At 45.5% G+C, this 23,093-nt stretch overlaps 1 protein-coding gene across 1 annotated transcript in view; it reads right to left on the minus strand.

Moving 5' to 3' along the window:
- The window catches only part of SLC13A3 (solute carrier family 13 member 3), a 72,737-nt gene that overhangs the window by 7,871 nt on the left and 41,773 nt on the right, over window positions 1-23,093 (minus strand). Inside the window, exons 5-10 of the mRNA XM_049780519.1 lie at window positions 21,607-21,792; window positions 17,958-18,083; window positions 13,010-13,105; window positions 11,995-12,099; window positions 9,913-10,010; window positions 3,900-4,012 (exon numbers count right to left, since the gene is read on the minus strand). Of these exons, the coding sequence (XP_049636476.1) occupies window positions 3,900-4,012; window positions 9,913-10,010; window positions 11,995-12,099; window positions 13,010-13,105; window positions 17,958-18,083; window positions 21,607-21,792 (724 nt within the window). The remainder of the gene's footprint in view (window positions 1-3,899; window positions 4,013-9,912; window positions 10,011-11,994; window positions 12,100-13,009; window positions 13,106-17,957; window positions 18,084-21,606; window positions 21,793-23,093) is intronic.

Here is a 23,093-nt window from a genome sequence, read left to right on the forward strand (position 1 = left end):
CATGACTGACCTCAATTCAATCTTCAGTACAGGAATGACTCAAGCACAGAGCCAGGAGTGAACCCTGAGCCCCAACAAATAAAAATGAAAATATACCCAGGGAAATGAAGGTTAGTGTCTGGGTTCAACCCTCTAGACTGCACAGTTCCTCCAAAACAGCCAGGAGTAATTTACTACTTACCCAGTAGCACTAACTCATGAATAAGCCCAGAGCACTGCCAGGCTGTAGCTCCCCACAAACAAGTAAATAAAAATAGTCATTTAAAAATAACAACAAGAACAAGAACAAAACAGCTCTGGTCTCCAGCCCGCAGAAAATAAGGTCTAGTCTGCGGGGGGCGCTCCACTCTGATTTCATAGCCCCGAAGCATGTCTGTAGATGCACTCCTGGAGGGAGGTTAAGGGAGATGAGATGGAAGCACCAAATGAAGCCACTTCAAGCCAGCACAAGTGAGATTCCAAGAAAGGGAAGTCCTGAGCTCAAGTCATGGCTCCCATCTCTGTTCTGCATGCTTTCGTCCTCTGATGGCCACTTTTGCACCTGCACTCTTGCAGCCCCCAACCCCCAGGGGTGGAGAAGAGGGGTTTATTCTCCATCTCAGGGGTATTAATTCTAGTAAGAGGGATCAGCCCTGAGCAAATGAATGGTATAGTTTTAGGAGTTAAGGTAGAAAGCAAAACAAAAGGCTGGCGTGGAGATAGGGAGATGGCATATTTCGAACGTGGGAACTTGGGGTTCCTTCCCTGGCATCTGTGTGGACCACCAGATCAAGGGCCACTGAGAGCTCGGCCTGATGATCTCAGAGTTGAGTTCTGAAGAGTGAGAACTTGGAGAGCTCAGTCAAGAGCACAGGAAGTCAAAAGCAATGACAAGGTCTGAGTTCTAGTGAGTCCTGTGGTTGCAGGGACAGGAGACTGGAGGCAAGAGACTGGACCTGGGGTGTAGGGGTGGTGGAGCCACATAAGCCTTCAGACTGGACCTGGTATATGGGGAATCAATACTACAGAAGAGCGCTGGGAGGATGCAGGCACTCCAGGGTGCCCAAGCACCGAGTAGTAGGAAGCAAGCGATGGGGCACTTAGCCTTGGGGTTCCAACACTGCCAGGCTCAGGGTTCCCAGGGACCCGGTGGGGCTAGGGAGCAGGCTGTGCTCTGAGGATTCCCGTCCCTCCTCGGGCAGGGACACAAAAGCCCTTGTTGAACAGAAGCCCCGCCCCGTGCCTAGGCCTGGGCATGCTGCCAGCCTGGATGCCCAGCACTCGGGGCGCTCACCCAGCCCCCACCCAGTCCTGGCCTTGCTGCCCCAAATTCCAAAAGCCGCTGGGGGCGGGGCCTGTTCCCTGTACCCTGAGGTTCAGGCTAGGATCTTCCCTTCTCGGTATCTGGCATCTTTTCCACCATCACCACCCCACATTCCTTTTGTGTGTGTGTGTGTGTGTGTGTGTGTGTGTGTGTGTGTGTGTGTGTGTGTGTGTGTGTGTGAACCCCGCATGAGCCCCACTCTACGGCTCTAAGACCTCCTGCGTATGTGTGGGCTTATGTAACAAGGGAAAAAAAGAAAAATTGGGCCAGAGCAATAGAACAGCGAGGAGGGCGCTCGCCTTGAAAGCAGCTGGCCTAGGTTTGCTCTTCAGCATCCCATATGGTCGCCTGAGCACCTGTCAAGAGTAAATTTGGAGCACCACTGGGTGCGGCTCCCCAAATTAAAACAACAACTAGAAACACCTCTCCCCCCCCCCACACACACACACATCAAACAAACATAAAACTAGTTAAATAGCTTAAGTGGGCCCCACTGACATTCCTGCTGAGGTTTGCAGCTCCTAGGTGCATGTTCTGCATCTCGCATCCCATGGTCTGCGTGGAAACTGCCTCTTGGAAGCCTTCCCTGACCCAGCTCCCATAGGAGTGGAGCTAAGAAGAGTCAGAGCTCAATTCCCAATTCTACCCACTCTGAGTGGTACAGCCCAGAATCAGTGACTTGATCTCTTTGGTCTTTACGCACTAGGCAGCACTTTTGCTCATCCACCTCTTCAAGTCTGTTCCATTGTAGCTGCTATTTATTTAACATAAAAGTACGTTTCCCAAGGAAGGGTAGGCGCAGAGAAGCTGAGCAGCCCTACTACCACACACTGCCAGGAGAAGGGCTATCTTAAATGCTGCAGGCTGAGCTGACTGTTTCTGGGCTCCACAAATTTAGGCAATAAAGGTACCTGAAGCTGCTCCTCATTCCGGGTTGATGGTGGCTTTGTGGGGGTCTGTTCCACAGCTCCCCTTCACTTCCAGATCTGCAGGTGCAACCCCAAAGCATAGGCTGATCCCACATCTCCCTAGCCTACACTCCCTGCACAGAGAAAGTGCAGGCTGTCCTCAATATGTCCTCTTTGCCCTGCCTTCCATCCACACATGGTGGGAAAACAGTGCCCAGCGTGGGTGTAGCACTTGCCTGAAGTGCCCCAATGAGGAAAGGAAAAGTTGGCATTCAGACTCAGAAAGTCATCCTCAAGCCTGTGCTCTCCCTCCGCCTGTACATCCTCCTTCATTTTGGGTCACACCCAGTAATGCTTAGTGGTTACTCCTGGCTCTGCACTCAGGTATTAGTCCTGGTGGCTCTGAGAGGAACCATATGGGATGTCAGGAAGTAAATGCAGGTCAACCACATGCAAGGCAAGTGCCTTATCTACTGTGTTATCTCTCCAGCTCTTGGCCTGTACTTCTAATCAGCATTCCCTTGAGGACCAGATCCTGCACAGCCAGGTGGCCAAAAATGGAACAGTGGTATTTTTGAATGAGAGCAAAGAAAATTTACTTTCCCTGAGTTTCAGACCCAGCCCTCAAGCACAAACTGGTTAACTTAAAAGGGTCAGAGAGGGACACATATGTGGGATGCAGTCTGGACATAGCTGTAGACTGGTTCTGACTCCACCAGCTTCTGGCTGCAGCAAAGCAAATGGTTTTGCCCTATTCATTGTGTCTTGTTCAGCAGGGGCAGCAAGCCTTTTGGTTGGGGTGCCTGAGGGCTCAGGGGTCATGCGCTAGCAAAGTGCCTCAGGAGTCGGGGGATCCTGAGAGTAAGCCCATAAGAACCTGTACCTTGAAATCAGATGGGCTAGAGTCAAAATCCAGCTTTGACATGAAATGTAACAGTATAATCTTAAGAAAGCTACTTATGCCAGCTGTTTGGGGCCAGAGATAGCACAGGGGCTAATGCAACTGGCCTTACATATGGTTGACCCTGATTTAATTCCCAGCATTATAGATAATCCCTCAACTCCCACCAGGAATGACTCCTGAGTGTAGAGCCAGGAGTAAGCCCTGAGCACTCCCAAGGGTGACTCAAAACCCAAAAATAAATTGCTGACTTTGGGGGTCAAGGATGTGGTTCAGTGATAAAGCACCTGTGCATGTCTGAGGCCTGAGTTTGCAAAAAAATAAGTCTCTGTTTTTCTGTCTGTAAAATGGGGACAGTAACCCACCCCCACCCCAGGGTCTCCTGAAAAATGATAGCTTTTGGTATACAGTAGACACTGAGTCATTCTTTCTCTGAGCCCTAAACTTCTTCCCTCCTTGCATCTGCCCCTCATTCTAGACCCAGCCCTACCTCAGAGCTCACAGAATCTGGTAGAATCAGAGCCAAAACACTGATGTACTCATGCTGGTCATAGCAGAATGGGCAAGGCCTACTGTGCTGAACATGAGGTGAATCCTTGCCTCATAGACCCAGCTGATCATGTGATGGGTGCAAGGCTCATCGCAGGCTCCCAAGGGACCTGTCTTAGCTGCCTTCCTCACATTCCCAGCTCTCAGGATGAGAAAGGAGCCATGAGAGATCCAAGATCACGACGAACAGTGCAGGAGCTGTTCCTCTGAGCCAAGCCTACACCCCAGCCCTGCTCACCTCACAGGCTTTGGCCATGGCAAAGCCCCCTCCTAGCAGGAGAATGATGTTCCAGGGCACCGTCTCCTGGGCCTTCCTCCATGTCAGCAGCGGTGGTGTCTCCACACTGGGAGCTGGTGGAGAGAACAGATTCAGCAGCTGGCTGAGCTCAGGGGAATAGACTCAGTACTCAGGACTGATGCTCAGAGCCCCACGTTGAGGAGAGGATGAGGCCCAACAAGCTATGTGGGGTCTCTGGAGGTTCCCCAGAAGCCACAGTCTGGCTCTGGAGTTTGCTTCCAGGCCTTTGGGGGAAAACTTATGTCACAATAAGGGGGTGATCTGGCCTCCTAATGAAGGCATTTCTTAAGTTCCCTCAGCTTCCGGGCAAGTGTCTCTCACCCTCATGGACAGGAAAAAAAGATCCTTGTCAAAAAGCATGATAGGAAAAAAAAAAAAGCATGATAGGAAGGAGGGAGGGAGGGAGGGAGAGAGGGAGGGAGGAAGAGAAAAAGGAAAAAAGAAAGGAAGGAAGAAGGAAGGAAGGAAGGAAGGAAGGAAGGAAGGAAGGAAGGAAGGAAGGAAGGAAGGAAGGAAGGAAGGAAGGAAGGGTAGCAGTAATGGGAGAGCCTAAGAAATTGTGGGTTCATTTCCTCAACAGAAAGTTAGGGAGCAAGTCCTCAGGGTAGGCCTAGAGACCTGAAAGTGATCACCCTAGCTTCAGACCTTCAAGCACCCACCCTGGATAGGGCTGAGACGGGAGCTGGACCCCAGACTGCAGCCCCTCTGGACCTTTTCTCATGGTCTGCTCTTGACATGTGAACTTGCCTCTCAAGTCCCCAGCCCTCAGCTCCTGGAGTTCCTAGAAGTACATGAGGACAGGTGGGCATTGCTTTGAGGAGCTCATAGGGCTGTGCCATGTCCAGCACCTCTAGTTGCCCATAAATACTTTTGGGCAGGATAAAGTTTCCTGGCATGAGCTTTCCCCCTGGTGGCTGACAGGAGGCCAATGGGGTTAGGGAAGGGTTCCCACCTTTCAGGCCAACTCAGTCATGCAGTCACCACTTTGAGAATCCTTCTAGTTCTTGAACATTAATCAATGACTTCCACAGCTCCTTTCTGGATCTCTCTGAATTAATTATGTACAACATTTCTTCACAACCTTCTCTGGGTTAAACAGTCCCATGATCAAACTCTATTTTATGAAAGAGGCAGCCAGGTCTGGAAAGGAGAAGTGGTGGGGGCCCACACCATAAGTCAGAGTGGGAAGTGGGATGTTGGGGGTCAATGGACCCCAAGTTAGAGGAAAAGCTACACAGGGTCTGAGATGCAGACACCAGGTCTCTGTTGTGTCCCACCTACCTGCCACTGCCCCTCCCTCTTGGCAGCCTTCTTCTGACCCTTAGGCTGCTCCATAGGAGGTCAGTGGCTAGAGCAGTGGCCTGAAGCTAGCTAGACATGGACTTGACCTCCAGATGCAGCCTAGATCTGTGTCAGCTGTGACTTGAGAGATTAATTCTATTCTGAGGACCCCAGTGACCTTATCTGGGATGACAGCTCCCATAAATCTAATGGGGCACAGCCCCCAGTGACCTATGGTGCATGGGAGTGTAGTTCTCTATATCAAAGCCCCACCCATGCTATCCTTTTGGGGGTCCAGAAGAGGTCCAGACAGGACAAGTCCCTCCTAACAAAGTATGTAAGAGGAATTGGGATGAACTAGTCATGTCACTTCAGAATTGCCATATGCTATGAGGAGAAAGAAGACAGGGCCTTAGGAGGGGCATTGGAGGGATAGAGGAGGGGCCTCTAGGAGATGAAGTAATCAGGAGGGTTTTTCTGAGGTGACACTTGCAGTTGGGATGGAGACAGAAAGTGGGAGCTCCCTCACCTCATCCTTGACAAGGTCAAACACAAAAGCAGATACCTGGTGTCCAGAAGGGACCACATACCAGAGCAGCACAGACCTGGCCAAGGACAGAGGCAGAGGGAAGAACATCTGGGTTCCCTTTGAACTTCCACCATGATCTTGACCAATTCTCTCTCTCTCTCTCTCTCTCTCTCTCTCTCTCTCTCTCTCTCTCTCTCTCTCTCTCTCTCTCTCAGAACTGACCATTGTCCAGGGCTCAAGCAACCTTTCAGCAGAAGACCATGGGCACCCTGTTCATAGGACCTCCCCAGCTGAGATGGCACACTGACCTTCAGATTTCCTACACCCACCCTTGTCATGGGTTATTACATATATCCGCTTTCCAATTCACTGCCAACATTAAAAATCAGGGCTATTTAGATATGGAGATTCACTTGAAAAAATCTACAGATCTGAGACCTCAGACCCTGATCTTTCTTCCACTAACAATAGCAGCCACTCAGCCTACCCACTGCGTGTAGAGCAGGGGTCTCAAACTCAATTTACCTGGGGGCCGAAGGAGGCAAAGTCGGGGTGATCGTTGAGTGCAAAGTCAGTAGTAAGCCTTGAACATTTGGGGGTGTAACCCAAACAATTAAAACAAAACAAAACAAAAAAAGATTCCTCTAGGGTAGGGCCACAAAATGTTGTACAGAGGGCCATTTGTGGCCCGCAGGCCACGAGTTTGATACCCCTGCTGTAGAGTGTAGACTTGAATATAATGAAGCTTAATTGTAGTGCAGTCATTATATTAGTACAGGACTGTCATCTTGGTGAAATATGTGGACCCATCAGGGGAAAATAATTCACACCCCTGGACCAACTTATAACTGCAATAACATAACTTATAACTCATTTGCCTAAAGGATTTCTTGCATTGCTTGCCTTGCTACTAAGTTAGCAAACTTGTTAACCAGAGTTTCCTTAATTCTCTGAATAATAAAAAGTTGAGGGCAATGTTTCCTCAATTCCAGAAAAATTATATTCTTAAATGGAAACAACTAATGAGCTGACAAAGCACCTAGTGTTTGTCCTAGACCAAGGGGCATTGTGGTTGTTGAGTATAAAAGGCTTTGGACTAGCAGTCGGGGTTGCTCTCATTCCTTGGGAGATGGCATTGACAGGTCATTTTTGGGACTCTGTTTGCTGTTGGATTTGTATTTAATAAAATTCTTTGATACAGAGCTCACTGTTTTGTGTGGTCATTGTTTTGTGTATCCTGGACCCTAACATTTGGGCTTGTCCAGGATCCATAGCCCTTAGAGCACTACAGTCAGCAACTGATTCATCTGGTCCTTTAGAGGTCCTCTGTCTGTCTGTGACTCATGGTCTGGACAAGAGCAGGGAGAAGCTGGACACAATATTGCTCCCCAAGACCAAGGTGGCAGACGGGACACCTGGTTGGTTGCCCAGGAGAAAGCCAACTCAGTTTGGCAACTTTCCTGGAGTCTCTTTCTTCCTTAGTTTGTCTTGTGTGCCAGCCTTTGTCTCTCCACAAGAGTGACTGTTTGTGATGTCAGTTTTGGTTTCTGTATGTCTGCCTTGTTCTGACACACTTTGCCTCATTTTTCTCACAATGGGACAGACCAACACAAAAGAGGCAAAAAAAGGCTTTGTCTGTGGTCCTCCAGAATTTTAAGGACCTGCAAGCTTGAACTAAGTATTCCAGTGAATAGGTTGATCCCAGAAAGTTGACTGCATTCTATCGACTTGAGTAGCCAATGTTTGGGTCAGGATAGCCTCCAGAAGGAATGTTTCACTCACCAAAATTTATTCAACTCAAGAAATAACATTGGGGTGGGGGGCCTGGCAATATGCTCAGAAATCGCTCCTGGCTTGGGGGACCATATGGGACGCCGAGGATCAAACTGAGGTCCGTCCTGGGTCAGCCACATGCAAGGTAAATACCCTACCATTACGCTATTGCTCTGGCCCTCAAGAAATAATTTTTAATTCCAAGCACTCTGACCAAATTCCTTACATTATAGCCTGGTGGTTCTTGGTGGAGGACCACCCTGTTGGCTAAAGCCACCCTGCCCCTGCTAACAAAATATTCTCCCAATAAGACAGGTGAAGCATTACAAGAGGGATACCATATCTGTTAAGGTTTTACCAATGCATGAAGAAGATGACCTACTTCCTCCACCACCCTATTGAGGCCTCCTTCCTTCTTTGCCGAATTTTATTCCAGAGTAGCAACTCTCCTGGTTCTGTAGCCCCCATGCCAGGCCCACCTCCACTGCTAGACCCTCCCCACACTCGGTTGGGATCCAGTTATGGGGTGCCAATCAACACTACATCCCCTGACTGGTAGCACCAATCTCTTTCCTCAGAGAGGTCAATCCTCTTGAGGGTGGCCTCCACCTCTATGTGTTCTATGTCTCTTTTTCTTCCTCTGATCTCTATAACTGGAAGGCTCAAAGTAAGCCCTTCTCTTAAAATCCACACGATCTAATCTCTCTGTTAGTGTAAAAACACTCAGCTGACCTAGATCAACATTCAACAGCTCCTCCTGGTTCTGTTCAACTCTGAGGAAAGAGATTGCATGTTCTGAGAGGCCATAGACTCATAGAGCAACATGGTGCACCTGGCCTGTCAGCAGATACTGAGGTTCATCTCCTGGATAGACTTTTGACCAAAACCTCATCCACTTGAGACCTAAACACTTCAGCAAGTAAGACGTATCTGCAAACCTACCATAGTTTCTGCTGGGAAATTTTCAGGCTGTTGCTCATAAGCCCATTATTTTGTCCAAAATCAGCATGATGCAAGGTAAGTGTTAGATTGTACCTTGTTTTACCCAAAACAAAAATTATATCCCTAAATGGAAACAACTAATGAGCTGACAAAGTACCTAGTGTTTTTCCAGGACCACTGGACAGTGTAGTTTTTGAGTATAAAATGACTTTTGATTAGCAATCAAGATTGCTCTCCTTCCTTGGGATATGGCCCTGACAAGTCAGCTTTGGGACTTATTTTTGCTTGACTTGTGCTTAATAAAATTCTTTTATACAGAGCTCATTGCTTTATGTGATCTTTCAGATACTAGACCCTAAAACTGCCCAAAATCACCCCACTCCCCCATGCCCTCTCCTCCCCCAAGCTGTCTCCTTGATAATAAGGGTAAAAATTGTGGGAGGTCACCAAGGATGGAGCTCTAGGAAGAAGAGGCTTTGGGGTCACAAGAGAAGTTTCTGAATCATCAACAAGTTCTATGACAACAGCCAGGAGCAGATGGAGTTGAGGGAGGGAAGGAGGAACTGGGACCCAGAGAGACCAAAAACTGTCAACCTCCTCTTTCAGATGTCCCAGCTCTACCCATGCCTGGAAAAGGATTCAACTGCAACTAAAATCATTCTCCTGAGACCTATTCTTGAAAAAGTGGGGTTAGGTCTGGGGTAGGATGCCATGGCACTGATGGTCTGTGTCAGAAGGGCAAGTGATGTTGCTCCTGGCACTCTTGCAGGGAGCCCCATGGGCCTGCCCCTGAGCAATCTCAAGGCCCAGTGTTGCTACTAAGGACCATGGAAGTAAGTATTTGGGGTCTGGAGTCAGTAGAGGCTTTGAGGGAAAATTTGAGGCAAGATCAAGGGCTATTGTGCTGCTGTAACTTAAGAAAACAAATGTGCGCACATTTTTTTTATTGAAGAACTGGAAAGCTTTATTTATGGCCCTGAAGCTTTAAATTTCATGGACATGTCATGAATATTTTTTCTTTTGGTGCTTTTCAACCATATCAAACTGTGAAAGTTCAGTGCAGAGTGAGAGGACAGAGTGAAGGCACTTGCCCTTCATCCAACCCCCACCCCCCAATTGATCCCTGGCACTGTATCTGTCTCCTCCAGGCACCAATAGTGACCCCCTAAGTAAAGGGCCAAGTATAGCCCCTGAGTACTGCTGGGTATGGTCTGAAATCTCACCTTACCCTCCCCAAAAGTGTGAAAGTTCTTGTTCTGGGCTCTGGGCTGTGAGTGGATGCCCTGCCCTGTCATATTCAGCTTTCTTCATCGTGGATAAGCTCCAAAAGGCCCAGACAAGGACAAGGACAGGAATACAGGCAGGATCTTTGTGGGGCCACCTCCAGGCCACAGTTCTCAGACCACACCCCCCAAGCATCTGTCTTACCTTTCAGATCAAACCACCACTTGAGAGAGGGCTTTTGGGATGGGAAGAAAAACAAGATGATGACAATGGTCATGCCAGTGACTGCATCGGAAACATACCTAGAATGACAAAGTCCCAGAGAAATGACCCAGAGCATGTGACCTCAATCATCAACCCAGCAACTCATTAGGTGAGGACAGGAGAAGGCAGGAGAGTTAGTGGGAGGGTGTCAGGCCCTGATCACTTAACCTGGAGGAGCAAAGTACCAGGAATGGCCTCCAAAGCCCTGCCTGTGCCCAGCATCTGCTTGTTTTCCTCCTGGGACAGGCAGCTTGCTCCAGAAATCAGCACAGCTCATGTAAGCAGCAATGCTTGTGTTCAGCATGCCACAGAGCCCCTCTAAAAATTTCACTTCATCACCCCAACCCAGGATACCAGTATGTTTGATGAGATTCTATTCTCCCCTGTTAGAAGCAGGTCCCTAACATTTCACAGAGGAATCTCTTAGTCTCAGCAGCTACTGGGTATGAAGAAGACAAGGACTTGGAATCTGGGCATTTCTGTTCCCAGTTCAATAGAGCACAGAGTCAGTCATTAACGAAGGCCTTTTTATAGAGATCATCCATGGGATGAGAGGACCAGAATGGTCCCTACTGCTGTAATTAAAGAAATACCAATCAAAACTCACAGTGGATAGTTGTGGGTGGGGGAGGGGGATATCTCACATACTAAAAATAGCAATACTTTAAAAAATAGAAGTAAATACATTTTAAAAAAAGAAGAGTCCGTAGTTGGGTTGGTTTTGTTTGTTTGTTCGTTGTTTTGGGGTCACACCCAGCAGTGCTTAGGGGTTACTCCTGTCTCTACACTCAAAAATCACTCCTGGCAGGCTCGAGGGACCATGTGGGATATTGGGATTCGAACCACTGTCCTTCTGCATGCAAGGCAAACACCCTACCTCCATGCTATCTCTCTAGCCTCATTGGGTTTTATTTTAAGTCAGAAAAATGACTATCAGAATTGGAGGCTGAGGTTCTAGGTGATTTTCTCTTTCTTTGTATTGATGGAATATTTAAAACAACCCTTGTTTATCTAAAAAAAAAAAAGCATCTAAATTTTGAAAAAAAATGAAAGAATGGCTGTAAAAACTACTGTTCTTAGCTCCTTTAAATGATATAGATTATTCTTCATAGCAAGAGATCAAAATTTAGGTTACTCAATTATGGGGGCCAAGAAAACCTGAGGTTCCCAAAGAGAAGTCTACCCAATATGGCTGGATGTGGTCACTGTGACAGAATACCCAAATGTATGCATGTGGGACAAGCCCTTCTGTTCTGGCCTCTTACATGCCTGTGGTCCTCCTCTCCTTCCGAATAGATCCATCTAGTCATGCCAGGCCTGCCCTACTGCCTCATTCACACTGGCCAGACCTGCTCAGCTGTCCAGCAATGCCCTGTCTAACTCTCCCACCTCCACTGGTAGTCACACAGGTTCCCTGCAGTTCTTCAGATGAGCTTGCTCTCTCTTCTTTTGACTTTTCTCCTCCCTTACCTTTGCTTCTTCCCCAAACATCCACAATCCATGTTCAACTTCCATTCTTTTAGATCATCCCCTCTCTCTCCTTCAGTTCGCTCACTAAACTTTTCTGTATTTGGCTTTCGAACTCTTGTGATTTTGAGTTGTTTGTATGGGCTTTTATTTGTTTGTTTGTGGGGCAGGAGATAGAACCTGGACCTTGTACATACAAGGCTGAACTGCTTCTGGCCCTGAACTCTTTGCTTCTGTGTGTGTCCACCATTGAGCTGGGGGTACGCACAAGGACAAGCCCTCTCTGAGCTCTCAGTTAAATGTTGCTTGATTGAGTGATTTGCTTTGATCTGCCTGTGGCAGAGCTACAATCAAACCCAGTTTTGTTTGCTGCCAAAATCAAAATCTTAACACACAAGAAGCCAAATGCTTTATCAGCCACATGGAAATTCTTTAGCGTAGCAGATGCTGTGAGTAGTTCCCTGGGACAGGAATAGAAAAACCCATACCTGGGGCTCCCCAGCTGCAGGAGGCCAGCCCAGGTGGGGTCCCACCCACAGCTCCCCAGAATCTTACCCAGGAAGGAAGGCGTTGACCCAGCCAGGGATGAACTTGGGGTCCCGGGTGAAAAGGAAGATGGCGAACAAGCAGAAGAGGACGAAGATCACCTGCTCAGCAAACCTGTGGCACAGACACCAGAGTCCCAGGTGAGCACTGGGATCTGTGTGGGCCACAGCAGGGGAAGGACATGGGCAGGGACCCACTCAGTGTGAGTAAGCCCAGGCCTCACTACAGAGGAGCTAGAAAGAGAAATCCACACCCCAGGGAGCCCCCAGAGTGAAGGGAAGTGTACCCCCCAGGGAACTGGTTTCTGGAGTTCACATACTCCCTTAGTACCCTTCGTAAACACCCAGCCATTCTTCTTCCCCAAACTATGTATCTCATTTTCACCTGGAACCTCCCCAGAACTTATGGAGAGTCTCAAGAATATGCCAACAAGAGACTGAGAAAGGAAGGCAGAGAGACGTGAAAGAAAGAGAGAGAGGGTGGGACTAAGCAATAGTACAGTAGGGAGGCCATTTTTGCCTTGAACATGAGCTGACAAAGGTTTGGTCTCCATCATCTTATATGGTCCCCTTAGCACTACCAAGAGAGACTCCTGAGAGCAGAGCCAGGAGTAAGCCCTGAGCACCGCCAGGTGTAGTCTCAAAGCAAAAAGAGGGAGAAAGAGGGGGACAGGAAATAGAACAAGATTGACAGATGCTCTGAGAGGCTGATAGTGACAGAAAGGACATAGTTGGAGAAGGGCAGAGAAAGAAAAATCCCATTGTGGAGCAATTATTAATCCTATGTTTCTGAAAAGCAAGGGTGCAAGGAAGACAGTCATGTCTCAGGCCCTCCACTATATGGGGCTCAGGGCACTCACCCTATATGGGGCAAGAACCCTTCTCCTGCCCCTCATGTCCAAGTTCCCAGGCCAGTGGCCTAAAAAGGCAACCCAAAGTTTAGTACTCCCAGGGCTGGGCTAAAAGCCAAGTACCAGTGAATACCCAGTGCTCTGCCCACCCCCATGGATCTCCACATCACATACTTGATGGGTCCCAGCTTCTGGAATTCCTCCTGAATCATGGTGTGTGCTTTCTTTTCCACCTGAGTCCTGATATTGGATTTCTTCTTCATCCAACCCCTGAAATAGAAAGTGAGGAGTGAGGGAGCAGGAATTAGGTATGGCCCCTGCAGGTACCATTAATTTCACCCCCTCATTACCACCTGGCCAGGCCACGCTGTCTCTGCTGTGGAGATCACAATGGTTTGGCAAGAGGATCTCCTGGTCTCTCTCGCTCTGTCCTTCCTTCCTGAAATCTGCTCTCCCTGTGAGCAGCCTGGATAGTTTTCTGAAAGAGTGAATCTGGGAATGAACCCTCTTAAGTCTCAAAGAATCACTGGAATGAACAGACCAAGTAACAGAACAAGATAGAGTCCAGAAAACAACCTAAACATCAATGGGAATTTAGTTCATGATAAAGCTGGGGTCAAGACTGGTGTGAAAAAAGAAGGGCTTGTTTACTCAATACTGTTGGATCATAAAGTTCAAATAGAACAGAGAACCTAGAAGCAAAGCAAGCCAGTCCTTCTGTGGCCAATTAATTTCAAAAAGAGTGCCCAGTCCTTTCAAGGGGGGGGGGGAAGAAAATCCTTCACCAGAATAAAATAATAATAAATGCTATAAATAATAAAATGCTAAAGAGTGACCTGGATAATTACTTTGTTCAATACACAAAATGTCACTCAAAATGGACTGATGCTCGAAATATAAGAGCTAAGTCCACAGACTTTTTAAAATAAAGTTTAGGGCTCATTGAATGAGGTAATTCTTGAATATGGTAATTCTTTCTTAGCTGTTACCACACAAGTACAAACAACCAAAGAGAGTTCAATTGGATGTCATTCAAATGAGAAACTCTGAGGATAGAGAGATAGTACAGCAGGTAAGGTGTTTGCCTTGCATGTGACCAACATAAGTTCAATCTCCAGAATCCCACATGATCCCCCAAAGCCTGCCAGATCCTTGAGTTCACAGCCAAGAGTAAATTCTGAGCACAGATGGGTGCAACCCAAATCGAAACAAATAAAAACCAAAAACAGCAATAACAACAAAAATATCCCAAAGCTTATATGTGTCCATAAATTGTGTTGGGTCAATGGGGGTGGCCATCTAGAACAAAAATATTAAATTGGAAACAAACTTCACAATTTACCCTAAGGGTAATCTCTAAATAGAACCAAGATCTTATTGTAAAAACTGTAAAAATGCTTGAGGAAAATGAAATTATTCTTTCATAACTTGTGTCTTGAAAATATCTTGGCCTGTATTTGAAATTTTAGAAGCCATATGAGAAATGATTGACCCATTAGTTAGTGTGGTAAAGTTAGAAAAATATCTATATAGAAGTAAGTACCACAAATAAACAAAATAATTCATGAAAGTAGAATTGCAGATCATAGAAATAAATGCCCTCAACTCCTTCCACCTATATGAAAAATAAACCCACAGTTTCACAGTTGTCAAGAATGGAAAAGCTGGGCCCGGAGAGATAGCACAGCAGCGTTTGCCTTGCAAGCAGCCCATCCAGGACCAAAGGTGGTTGGTTCGAATCCCGGTGTCCCATATGGTCCCCCATGCCTGCCAGGAGCTATTTCTGAGCAGACAGCCAGGAGTAACCCCTGAGCAATGCCAGGTTTGGCCCAAAAACAAAACAAAACAAAACATAAAAAAGAATGGAAAAGCTAATGACATCATGCATGAATTTCCCCTCAAGTTGAAATATTGTTCAAAATGACTTTTTAAAGAATTCTCATTTTCTTTCCTTTTCGTTCTTGCTATGTCTATGGTAAGCAAAGGCCGAAGAATTACTTAGGATGCTCACTGTGGGTCCTGCACCTTGAAATACCACCCTTTAAGACAGCCCAGGGACCACATGAGAGCCACTGAGAAGCAATGATGCTAGGATGTTGGAAATCAGATTTATAACCTTACAGTTGGGGAACAGGAGCCATAAAACTGTCATTGGCCCCCTCAATATTCATAAAAGAAATACAAATTATTTTTCTCTTACTATTGGCAGATTGACAAAAAATCACCTTGCTACATGCATGAATACAGGCCTGATACTTTGTCAATGGGACAACAGATGAGAATGATTCATACAGAGAACAATGTAACACATGTATTAAAATATGATAAAATGTGTTGATTCACTGACAAAAAAAATCCACCTATGGAAATTCATCTTACAAACACTCTTGTTTCTATACAAAATGGTATCTGTCATGCAGACTGATCACCAGAAAATATGTTTTATCTGCTTGTATTTGCTTAAGGAAACTAGACAAGAAATCAATGAAATTGGATAGCTATTTCGGGAGAATCTACTAGATAAATGGGTATTTGTAAGCCTGGAAGGAAGAATTCTCACTGTGACCTCTTTGTATGGTTTGTATTATTTTGACTATTGAACCATGTGGATGTGGTGTTTTTACAAATTAAGTGAACTAAAAATATTCTCGGTGGCTCTTTTGTAGGAAGATCAAACCCCCCCAAGCCCTCAGTGACAGCTCAGGATCTCAGCATGGAACTGTAGATGGTCCTTGCTGTGGGTGGGTCAATTCCACCCTGCAGGGAACTGTTCTGAGCATTGAACAAGTCTTGGCTTCTGCTTTCTGTTGTGACAACCACAAAGACACCCACATGTCCCTTCAGAGGTGGAGTTGACAAAAGTCCTGCTGGGCAGAAAATTCTGCCTCATTTTCTGGCCTCATATCCCATCACTCTCCTTCACATCCTGTACTTAATCGGTGGCATCTGCTTTTGATTCCAGAACATTCCTTGTTCCTGTTGGCACTCACTGTTCTATTTGCCAGGAACTTGCTTCTTCATGCCCAAATCCTTCCTTCCCTTTGGTGAGTTCTGTCGCATTGTTCTTCACAGATCAGTTCTAAGGCCTCTCCAAGAGGCTCTGCTGCTCATCCTTCCTTGAACATCCTTCCCCTGATCTCACTGTCCTCTTTCTCAGCACCATTACGACTAACATGCCCATCTTACTAGCTGGCCTCAGTCTCTGATTGTGACCTTCTCAGGAAAGGTCTCTGCCTTGCCCAATGGCACCAGTCCAACACTCTATGTTGGGCACATAGAAGGTGCTGGGTGTGGATATCCTGAGAGTCCTCTCAGAAATCCCTCCTTCCTGAACTTTCCCTTACTTGCCTTTCTTCTACTTCCACCTCCTTCTAGGCCATATATTGCAAGTGTGGAAAAGGAACCATCCTCAATGGACTCACTCTCCCCACTGAGTTACTGGCAAAAGCATCCTCTAGAAGTGCAGAAAGTGAAAACTCATGGGAGGACTTCAGACCTGCTTGGGAGCTCACTAGATCATGATTTGATGCCCCCCCTGTACTTTTGATTCTGAACCAACTGAGCTAAAGTCTGGGTTCACTCCCTGAAACCTGATTTTGCTTTCAAGAGACTTGGGCATTGCCTCAAGAGATGCCACAACCCAAGTCTTTATTCTCAAGACCTTTCCATGTCTCTGATCTTGAATTGCTTCTTCTGGTCCCATTTTATAGATGAATAAACTTTTGTTGCAGAGTTGGCTAACTTTGGAGTCCTGTGCATGGCATGTGAGATTAATACACCCACCATCAAATGTTTTCAGTGATGGGACCAGTGTAATATGGCAGCAGATAAGGTACTTGCCTTGCACTTAACTGACTTGGGTTCTATCCCTGATATCCCATATGGTTCCTGGAGCTTGCCAAAGTGATCCTTGAGCACAGAGCCTGAAATGAGCCCTGAGCACCACAATCAAAACCCAAAATTTTACTAATATTATAGCTCTTAAGTTTACATTACACATCAATCAATCATTGTGGATTGACTCTTGGATGGAATCCTCAGCAGTAGTGATAACAGGACTCTATCAAAGCAAGTGCTTCCATTTCCAAAACAGCCCCCCTCTATGCCCTGACCTGAGTTTTGTAGGTTACATATCCCTGATGATTTTCTGTGATTAGTCATGCCTTATATAAAGGAGTGTTTGCAGAACTGATCGATTAGATCACATATGCCCAGTACAAATAAGGGCTTGAAAGATAATCTATTGGCTAGCATATGTAAATAAGTAGCTAATCTGAGGTTTTATTTGTCTGGCCCCCTCCCTCTTAATTCCCCCTTAACAAAATTAAGGTGCAGATTGCTGTGCAGAGAATAAGAGTTTATGTTAGGCCTGTGATCCCGGCTCCCTCATCACACTCCCATTATAGCAGTTCTTTAATTCCAGGCCTTTTCATTCTACCTTCACAAAGGTTTCTAGACCTGCACCTCACCCAACTCATATCAGCTTCGTACTTTCTACCATATCATTATAGTCAAAAAATGTATTTAGGAGAAAAACATTTTTAGAGAAAAAATTTTATATAATTTTTGTCAATGGAAAACGAAGCTCATTTAGCATCAATAGAAAGAAACCATAGAATTGAAAACAAATGAGGGCAAGCAGTAACATGGTATTGGGGTTAGCACAGTCCCTGGCCTGAAGCTGCCACTTTATTTAGAAGGCTGATTTGGATGGGAGGGGGGCTATCTGATGTTCCTCAGCAGCCTTTCTTCCCACATAAGCAGGTGGATTCTCGAAGAATTGACAAAGGAACATTTTCTTTATTCCAAATTCTCTTGCTCTCCTGCCACCTCAGATGATCTTCTGTCTTAAGACCCCATGAAAGAGAACCCCTTTCCCTTTCCTCTGATGTGGGTGTCTCTTCTGGACTCAGAGAAGAGTGTGCTTAATAATCAGAGGTAGGGTCTTCAGTGAGAGCAGGTGACCTGCTGTGAGGTCACCAGTCAGCTCTGAACACAAGGTACTGCAGTTATAGCCACCTCAATTCTCCAGCACTGCTCCCTTCAATACAGAGCCTCACACTCAACTACGCCCCCATCCCTCCATACATAGCTTCCCAGGAGAAGGATGATGAGTACCCACCTCAGTGTCAGTCCCCCGTACAGGAAGGAGATCCAGAGCCAGCCCACCAGCAGGAATATCAGCATGAGCGGGAAGGCGAAAACGAACCAGGAGCCAAAATTCACCACATCACACTGCGGAAAGTAACTGGAGAGAAAAGGGAGCAGACATTTTCCAGGTAAGCTCTGGTGGAAAGAGGGACCCCTGGGAATCATGGGGAAGCCCCTTCCCACCTTTCTCCTAAAAGCACAGACCTCTTTTGCTTCTCTTTAGGGGAAACCCTGGATTTCTGACCTCATGGGACTGCTGCTGCCAGATAAAGTGAGATAGGTGCATGGGGTTGTGTGACCTGAACCCAAATAAGGTAAAGCACACACCACTGGAAGAGTTAGCTGCTACTGCAACCCATGTGGTTACCAGGCAAGAGGACAGGTCCAGTGAGCCTACATCTGGGGTTCTTTATTGAAAGAGGCTGATGCTTGAATGGTGACATTTCTTTTTTTGTTCTTCTTTTGTTTGTTTTGGGGGCATGTCCACCAGTGCTCAGGACTTACTCCTGGCCCTTACCTCAGGAATTACTCTAGGTCGTGGTTAGGTAATCTTATTGGATTCCAAGGATGGAACCTTGTTCCATTCTGGTTGGCAAATTCACTACATGCTATACTATTGCTTTGGCTCCACAATGGTGATATTTCAGTGGCAAAAATAGCCCTGTGATTTATGCCTGACAGTGCCATAGCCAGGTAATTTTCCTTACCAGCTATCTCAGCTTTCCCCCACCCAGTTTGGGAAAGGACTGGGGTAGTAATATGTGAGATAAAGAAACATATTTCTATAGGAGAATTTGGCAAAATTCATTCAAGATCTTAAAATATACATTTCCTTTCACCTAGAAATTCTACCAAAAATACATTTTAGGGATTAGGGAACAAAAACGGATCTAAAGGGGCTGGAGTGATAGCACAGAGGTAGGGCCTTTGCCTTGCATGTGGCCAATCTAGGACAGACCTTGGTATGATCCCCAGCATCCCATATGGTCCCTCAAGCCAGGAACGATTTCTGAGTGCATAGTCAGGAGTAACCCTGAGCATCACAAGGTATGGTCTAAAGAGCAAACAAACAAACAAAAATGGTCTAAAAGTTATATATACTTGCTCAACATACCTTCTTGGAGGGAAAAGCATTTCTAAAATGATGTACTCTTGTTTCAAAAAAGGATAGGGATAGAAATCCATGGCAATTAAATGATAAATGAATAAACAAAATGTGGACAGTTATCAAAATCACTACAAATGGATAAAAAGGTAATGTCAATAGTTTCAATAATCATATGTACATGTTAATAGATTATTAGAGTATGAGACTTAAATGGGAAAAATTTAGAAATTAAGTATGTTTTATTTAAGAAACCATTTTATTGACAAAATCAGACCTCAAAACTATAGAAAATATGACAACAATGTCAAATGTGTATATCTCTGTATAGACTATGTACCTCCAAAAACTAGAAGCCCACTAAAATAATAACTGTGATTGAAAGCATTTCAATTTTAGGTTATTTTTCTTATATCTTCTGAGTGTTCTATATGTGTCTGAATCATGTATAATCAGAATAAATAAAATGTATTTAGAGACCCAGAGGAACACCAAGCAAAGCCATTTGCCTGTTTCCCAGGCTCCCAGTTGAAGAATCAAACCCTGTTATTTGTTCTTCCTTTTAAATTACCCTTCTGAACAGAAGGTCCAAGCTAGTGCAAGTAAATGATTTGCATGTCATTTAAAAAATTTATTGGTTTGGGGGCCATACCTGTCGGTGCTCAGGGGTTACTCCTACCTCTGTGCTCAGAAATCGCTCCTGATAGGCTCGGGGTACCATATGGGATGCTGGGGATCAAACCTGGGTCTGTCCTGGGTCGGCCATGTGCAAGGCAAATGCTCTACCACTGTGCTATCTCTTTGGCCCCCTCATTTAAATTAAATTTACTAAAAATCCTATAGGTTGGCTATTCTTTTTTTTTGCTAGAACTCTCACTTTTTATACTCATTTTTCTAGTTGGAAGAGTTAACTTTCACATCATAGCAGGCAGGCAGCTTGAAAATCCTCTGACAACAACTTTCCCCTCTTTCTCCCAAACTCAGAACATTCTTCTTTGACCCCCAGTATCTCTTCTCCCAGCCTGAGGACACTATTTTGTCCTGATTTGCTCAGCTGTCCTTCCCAGCAAGGGGACTCAAAGACCCAGACCAGACTAGAAGCAGGATCACCTTAACATCTGGGTTGTCCATTGAACACAAACCAGCCAAGACTGAGATTTAGAGGACACCAATAATTTGCAATGGACTCCCCTAATGATTCCCATCATGTAGTTTTGGTTTGGTTTAGTTTGGTTTGGGGCCACACCCGGTGACGCTCAGGGGTTACTGTTGGCTATGCGCTCAGAAATCGCTCCTGGCTTGGGGGACCATATGAGCACTGAGGACAGAACCTCGGTTAATCCTAGGCTAGCTCGGGCAAGCCAGAAGACTTACTGCTTGCGCCATCTCCGGCCCTACCCATCATGTCGTTTTAAAGTCAGATCATGAGGCAAAAGATGGATGTACTAGCATGTCCTCTTGAATGGGTGCAGTGGACTGAGGGAGAAGGATATTAGATTGGTGGTGGGTGTGGTATGGTAACATTGTATTCCTAGGTCATAACCATTTCCACTTCTCTTTTCTTTGTTGTTTTTTGCCACACCCACCAGTGCTCAGACTCAAACTGGGGATGCCCAGGATCCAAGCTGGGTCATCTGCATGGAGATGCCCTACCCACTGTGCTATTGCTCCAGCCCCAACATTTCCACTCTTTTGTAACAGGCTCACTCTAAGAAACCAATGTTTTCTCTATAAAACCAATTAAAGAACTTCTCATGAAGGTCACTTTGGTTGCCCAGAAGTACAGTATGATTGATACATAGACCAAACACTCAATCTCCAAGAAATCAACATGACCAATCTTCCCTCCATTACCCTAAAAAGTTCTCCCTTGGGGTGCACACCAGATAAAGAGGTAGGTGAACATCTAGGGCCATGATAAATACCAAGTGTTGGTTCAATGTTTATATTTGTGTTTTGTGTAGATGAAATGAACATAGGATGCACTTCTTACTGCTAAAGGATATAAAAACTGAACTGGAAAAAAAATCTGAGAGGGTCTGAACACCTCTCAGCAATCTGGAATCTGGAGATTTTAGCAACAGTGGAATTCGAAAAAATATCCCAAGGATCTTGGATGCAAAGCTTCTCAGGACATTGAGATGGGTTGGCCATAAAATCAGCCTTCTGTGCTTAAAGCAAACACCCTACATTGTAGGGCCCTACAATGAGTAGTCAGCTGTCAGCTCCTAGCGCTCTATGACATCCTGCTCTGCTCAAATGTCTTACTTTAGGGAGCACCCAGCCCTCCCAGCAGTACCTCCTTACCTTGTCTGATTAGTTTCACAAATCACTACAACAGACATGTTACACAGGTGCCTTTGCATTTATTGCTTATTTTCCTACCAGAACAGAAGTACCCTCTGGAGCAGGTAGTGATCAGGGCTTTATCATGGGGTATATAGACTCCCTGAATGTTGAAGGAGGTAGAGGATAAGCGAGCAGAGACCCCAGTGTCAAGCATGAACATTTTTACCTCTTGAGTTGTCCAACCAGGATGAGGTTGGGGGCAGTGCCTGTGAGGGTGGCAGTGCCCCCAATGCTGGCCGAGTAGGGGATGGAAATGAGGAGCCCTTTCCAGATGTTTCTGCAATATTCCCTCTCCTTCTTGGAGTCAGCGGAGAGATCCGTGGGTACCTCGACCTCCTCAAGGCCATCTTTGCTTTAAACAGACCCAAGAGAAGTTGTTCAGAAAAGTCAGAAATCTGGGCCTTGGGGTGAAACATGTCATTTGGGTTGTGAGGGGTCAGGGATCTTTCCATAAGAAATTAGCAGATATGCAAAACCCTTTAAAAGTGGGCAACCCTCTAGCTCTGGGACTCTTCTTTGTCCAGATCACACCCCATGAAGCTATTAAAAACAATGATTTCAAGGTGGAAACGCCCATTATATACAGTGAAAGGAAGTAATAGCACTGTTCATTTGTTTTTTAAAACTATTCACATAGGGACAGAGAGCTGGTAGAGCATTTACAATGCACACAGCTGACTCAGGTTTAATCCCTGCCATCATGAATGAGTACAGAGCTAGGAGTAAACCCTGAGGACTGCTGGGGATGGCCCTAAAACCAAAATAAATAAGTACAAATATTCAGTTAGAGGAGGTTGGGGAGATAGCTCAGTGATAAAGTGCTTGCCTTGGAAGTGTGAGGCCCTGGGTTCGATTCTTGGTACTGGAAAAAAATAAAAGTAAAAAATATTCACATATTTCATGAATATATGAGTATCAAGAAAAGTCTAAAATGGTTCCCACAATACTGCTTTGGTACCTTTATCAAGAGCAGAATTATAGGTATCTTCCCCTCTCTTTGATTCTTATGTTTTCTGAGTTGTTTTTTGGATATGGTTAGAATTTGGAGAAACAATGTAATGAAGAATTATTCAGAGATAAAGATAATGATATCAACCTAACTGTAATCTAGTACAAAGGAGGACATTGTCCCCGTTGAAAAAGAGGGCAGGTTCCAAATAGCATTATTGAGCTTTGATTTGAAACATGCACCGAGACACAGAGAATGACCTTAAGAAATAACCTAGAATTATATACGTTAACTGTTTTTGTCTGTCTGTAGGACTGAGATGCTGAATACTTTTTTTTCTTTAGGTTTCTGAGTTTTTTAACTTATGCAATGATCAAAGAATAATATAATAAATAATAACAATCAGATAAGAATAAAAAGCCTAGATAAAGAATCATTTCTGCTTAATCGATCTTTAAAAAAAAGAATGAAAGACATTTTACCTTGTGGTCTTATAAGTACCACCTAATGGGAGCCTTCTGTGGGGTCCTACAGAATCATGGTTTAGGGTCTGGAAAACAGGAATCTGTCGGGAATGAGTGATGGAGTTTTTCAGGCAGTAAGCCCTGGGTGGGGACTGAAAAGTCTCACCTAGATCTCACTCAAGCTAAGGGATTCTACAGTGGGTGTCAAACCGGACTAATCCTCACAAGGAACAAGCATGA

This window comes from Suncus etruscus, chromosome 9, assembly GCF_024139225.1.
Source record: "Suncus etruscus isolate mSunEtr1 chromosome 9, mSunEtr1.pri.cur, whole genome shotgun sequence".
NCBI classification, from domain to species: Eukaryota; Metazoa; Chordata; class Mammalia; order Eulipotyphla; family Soricidae; genus Suncus; species Suncus etruscus.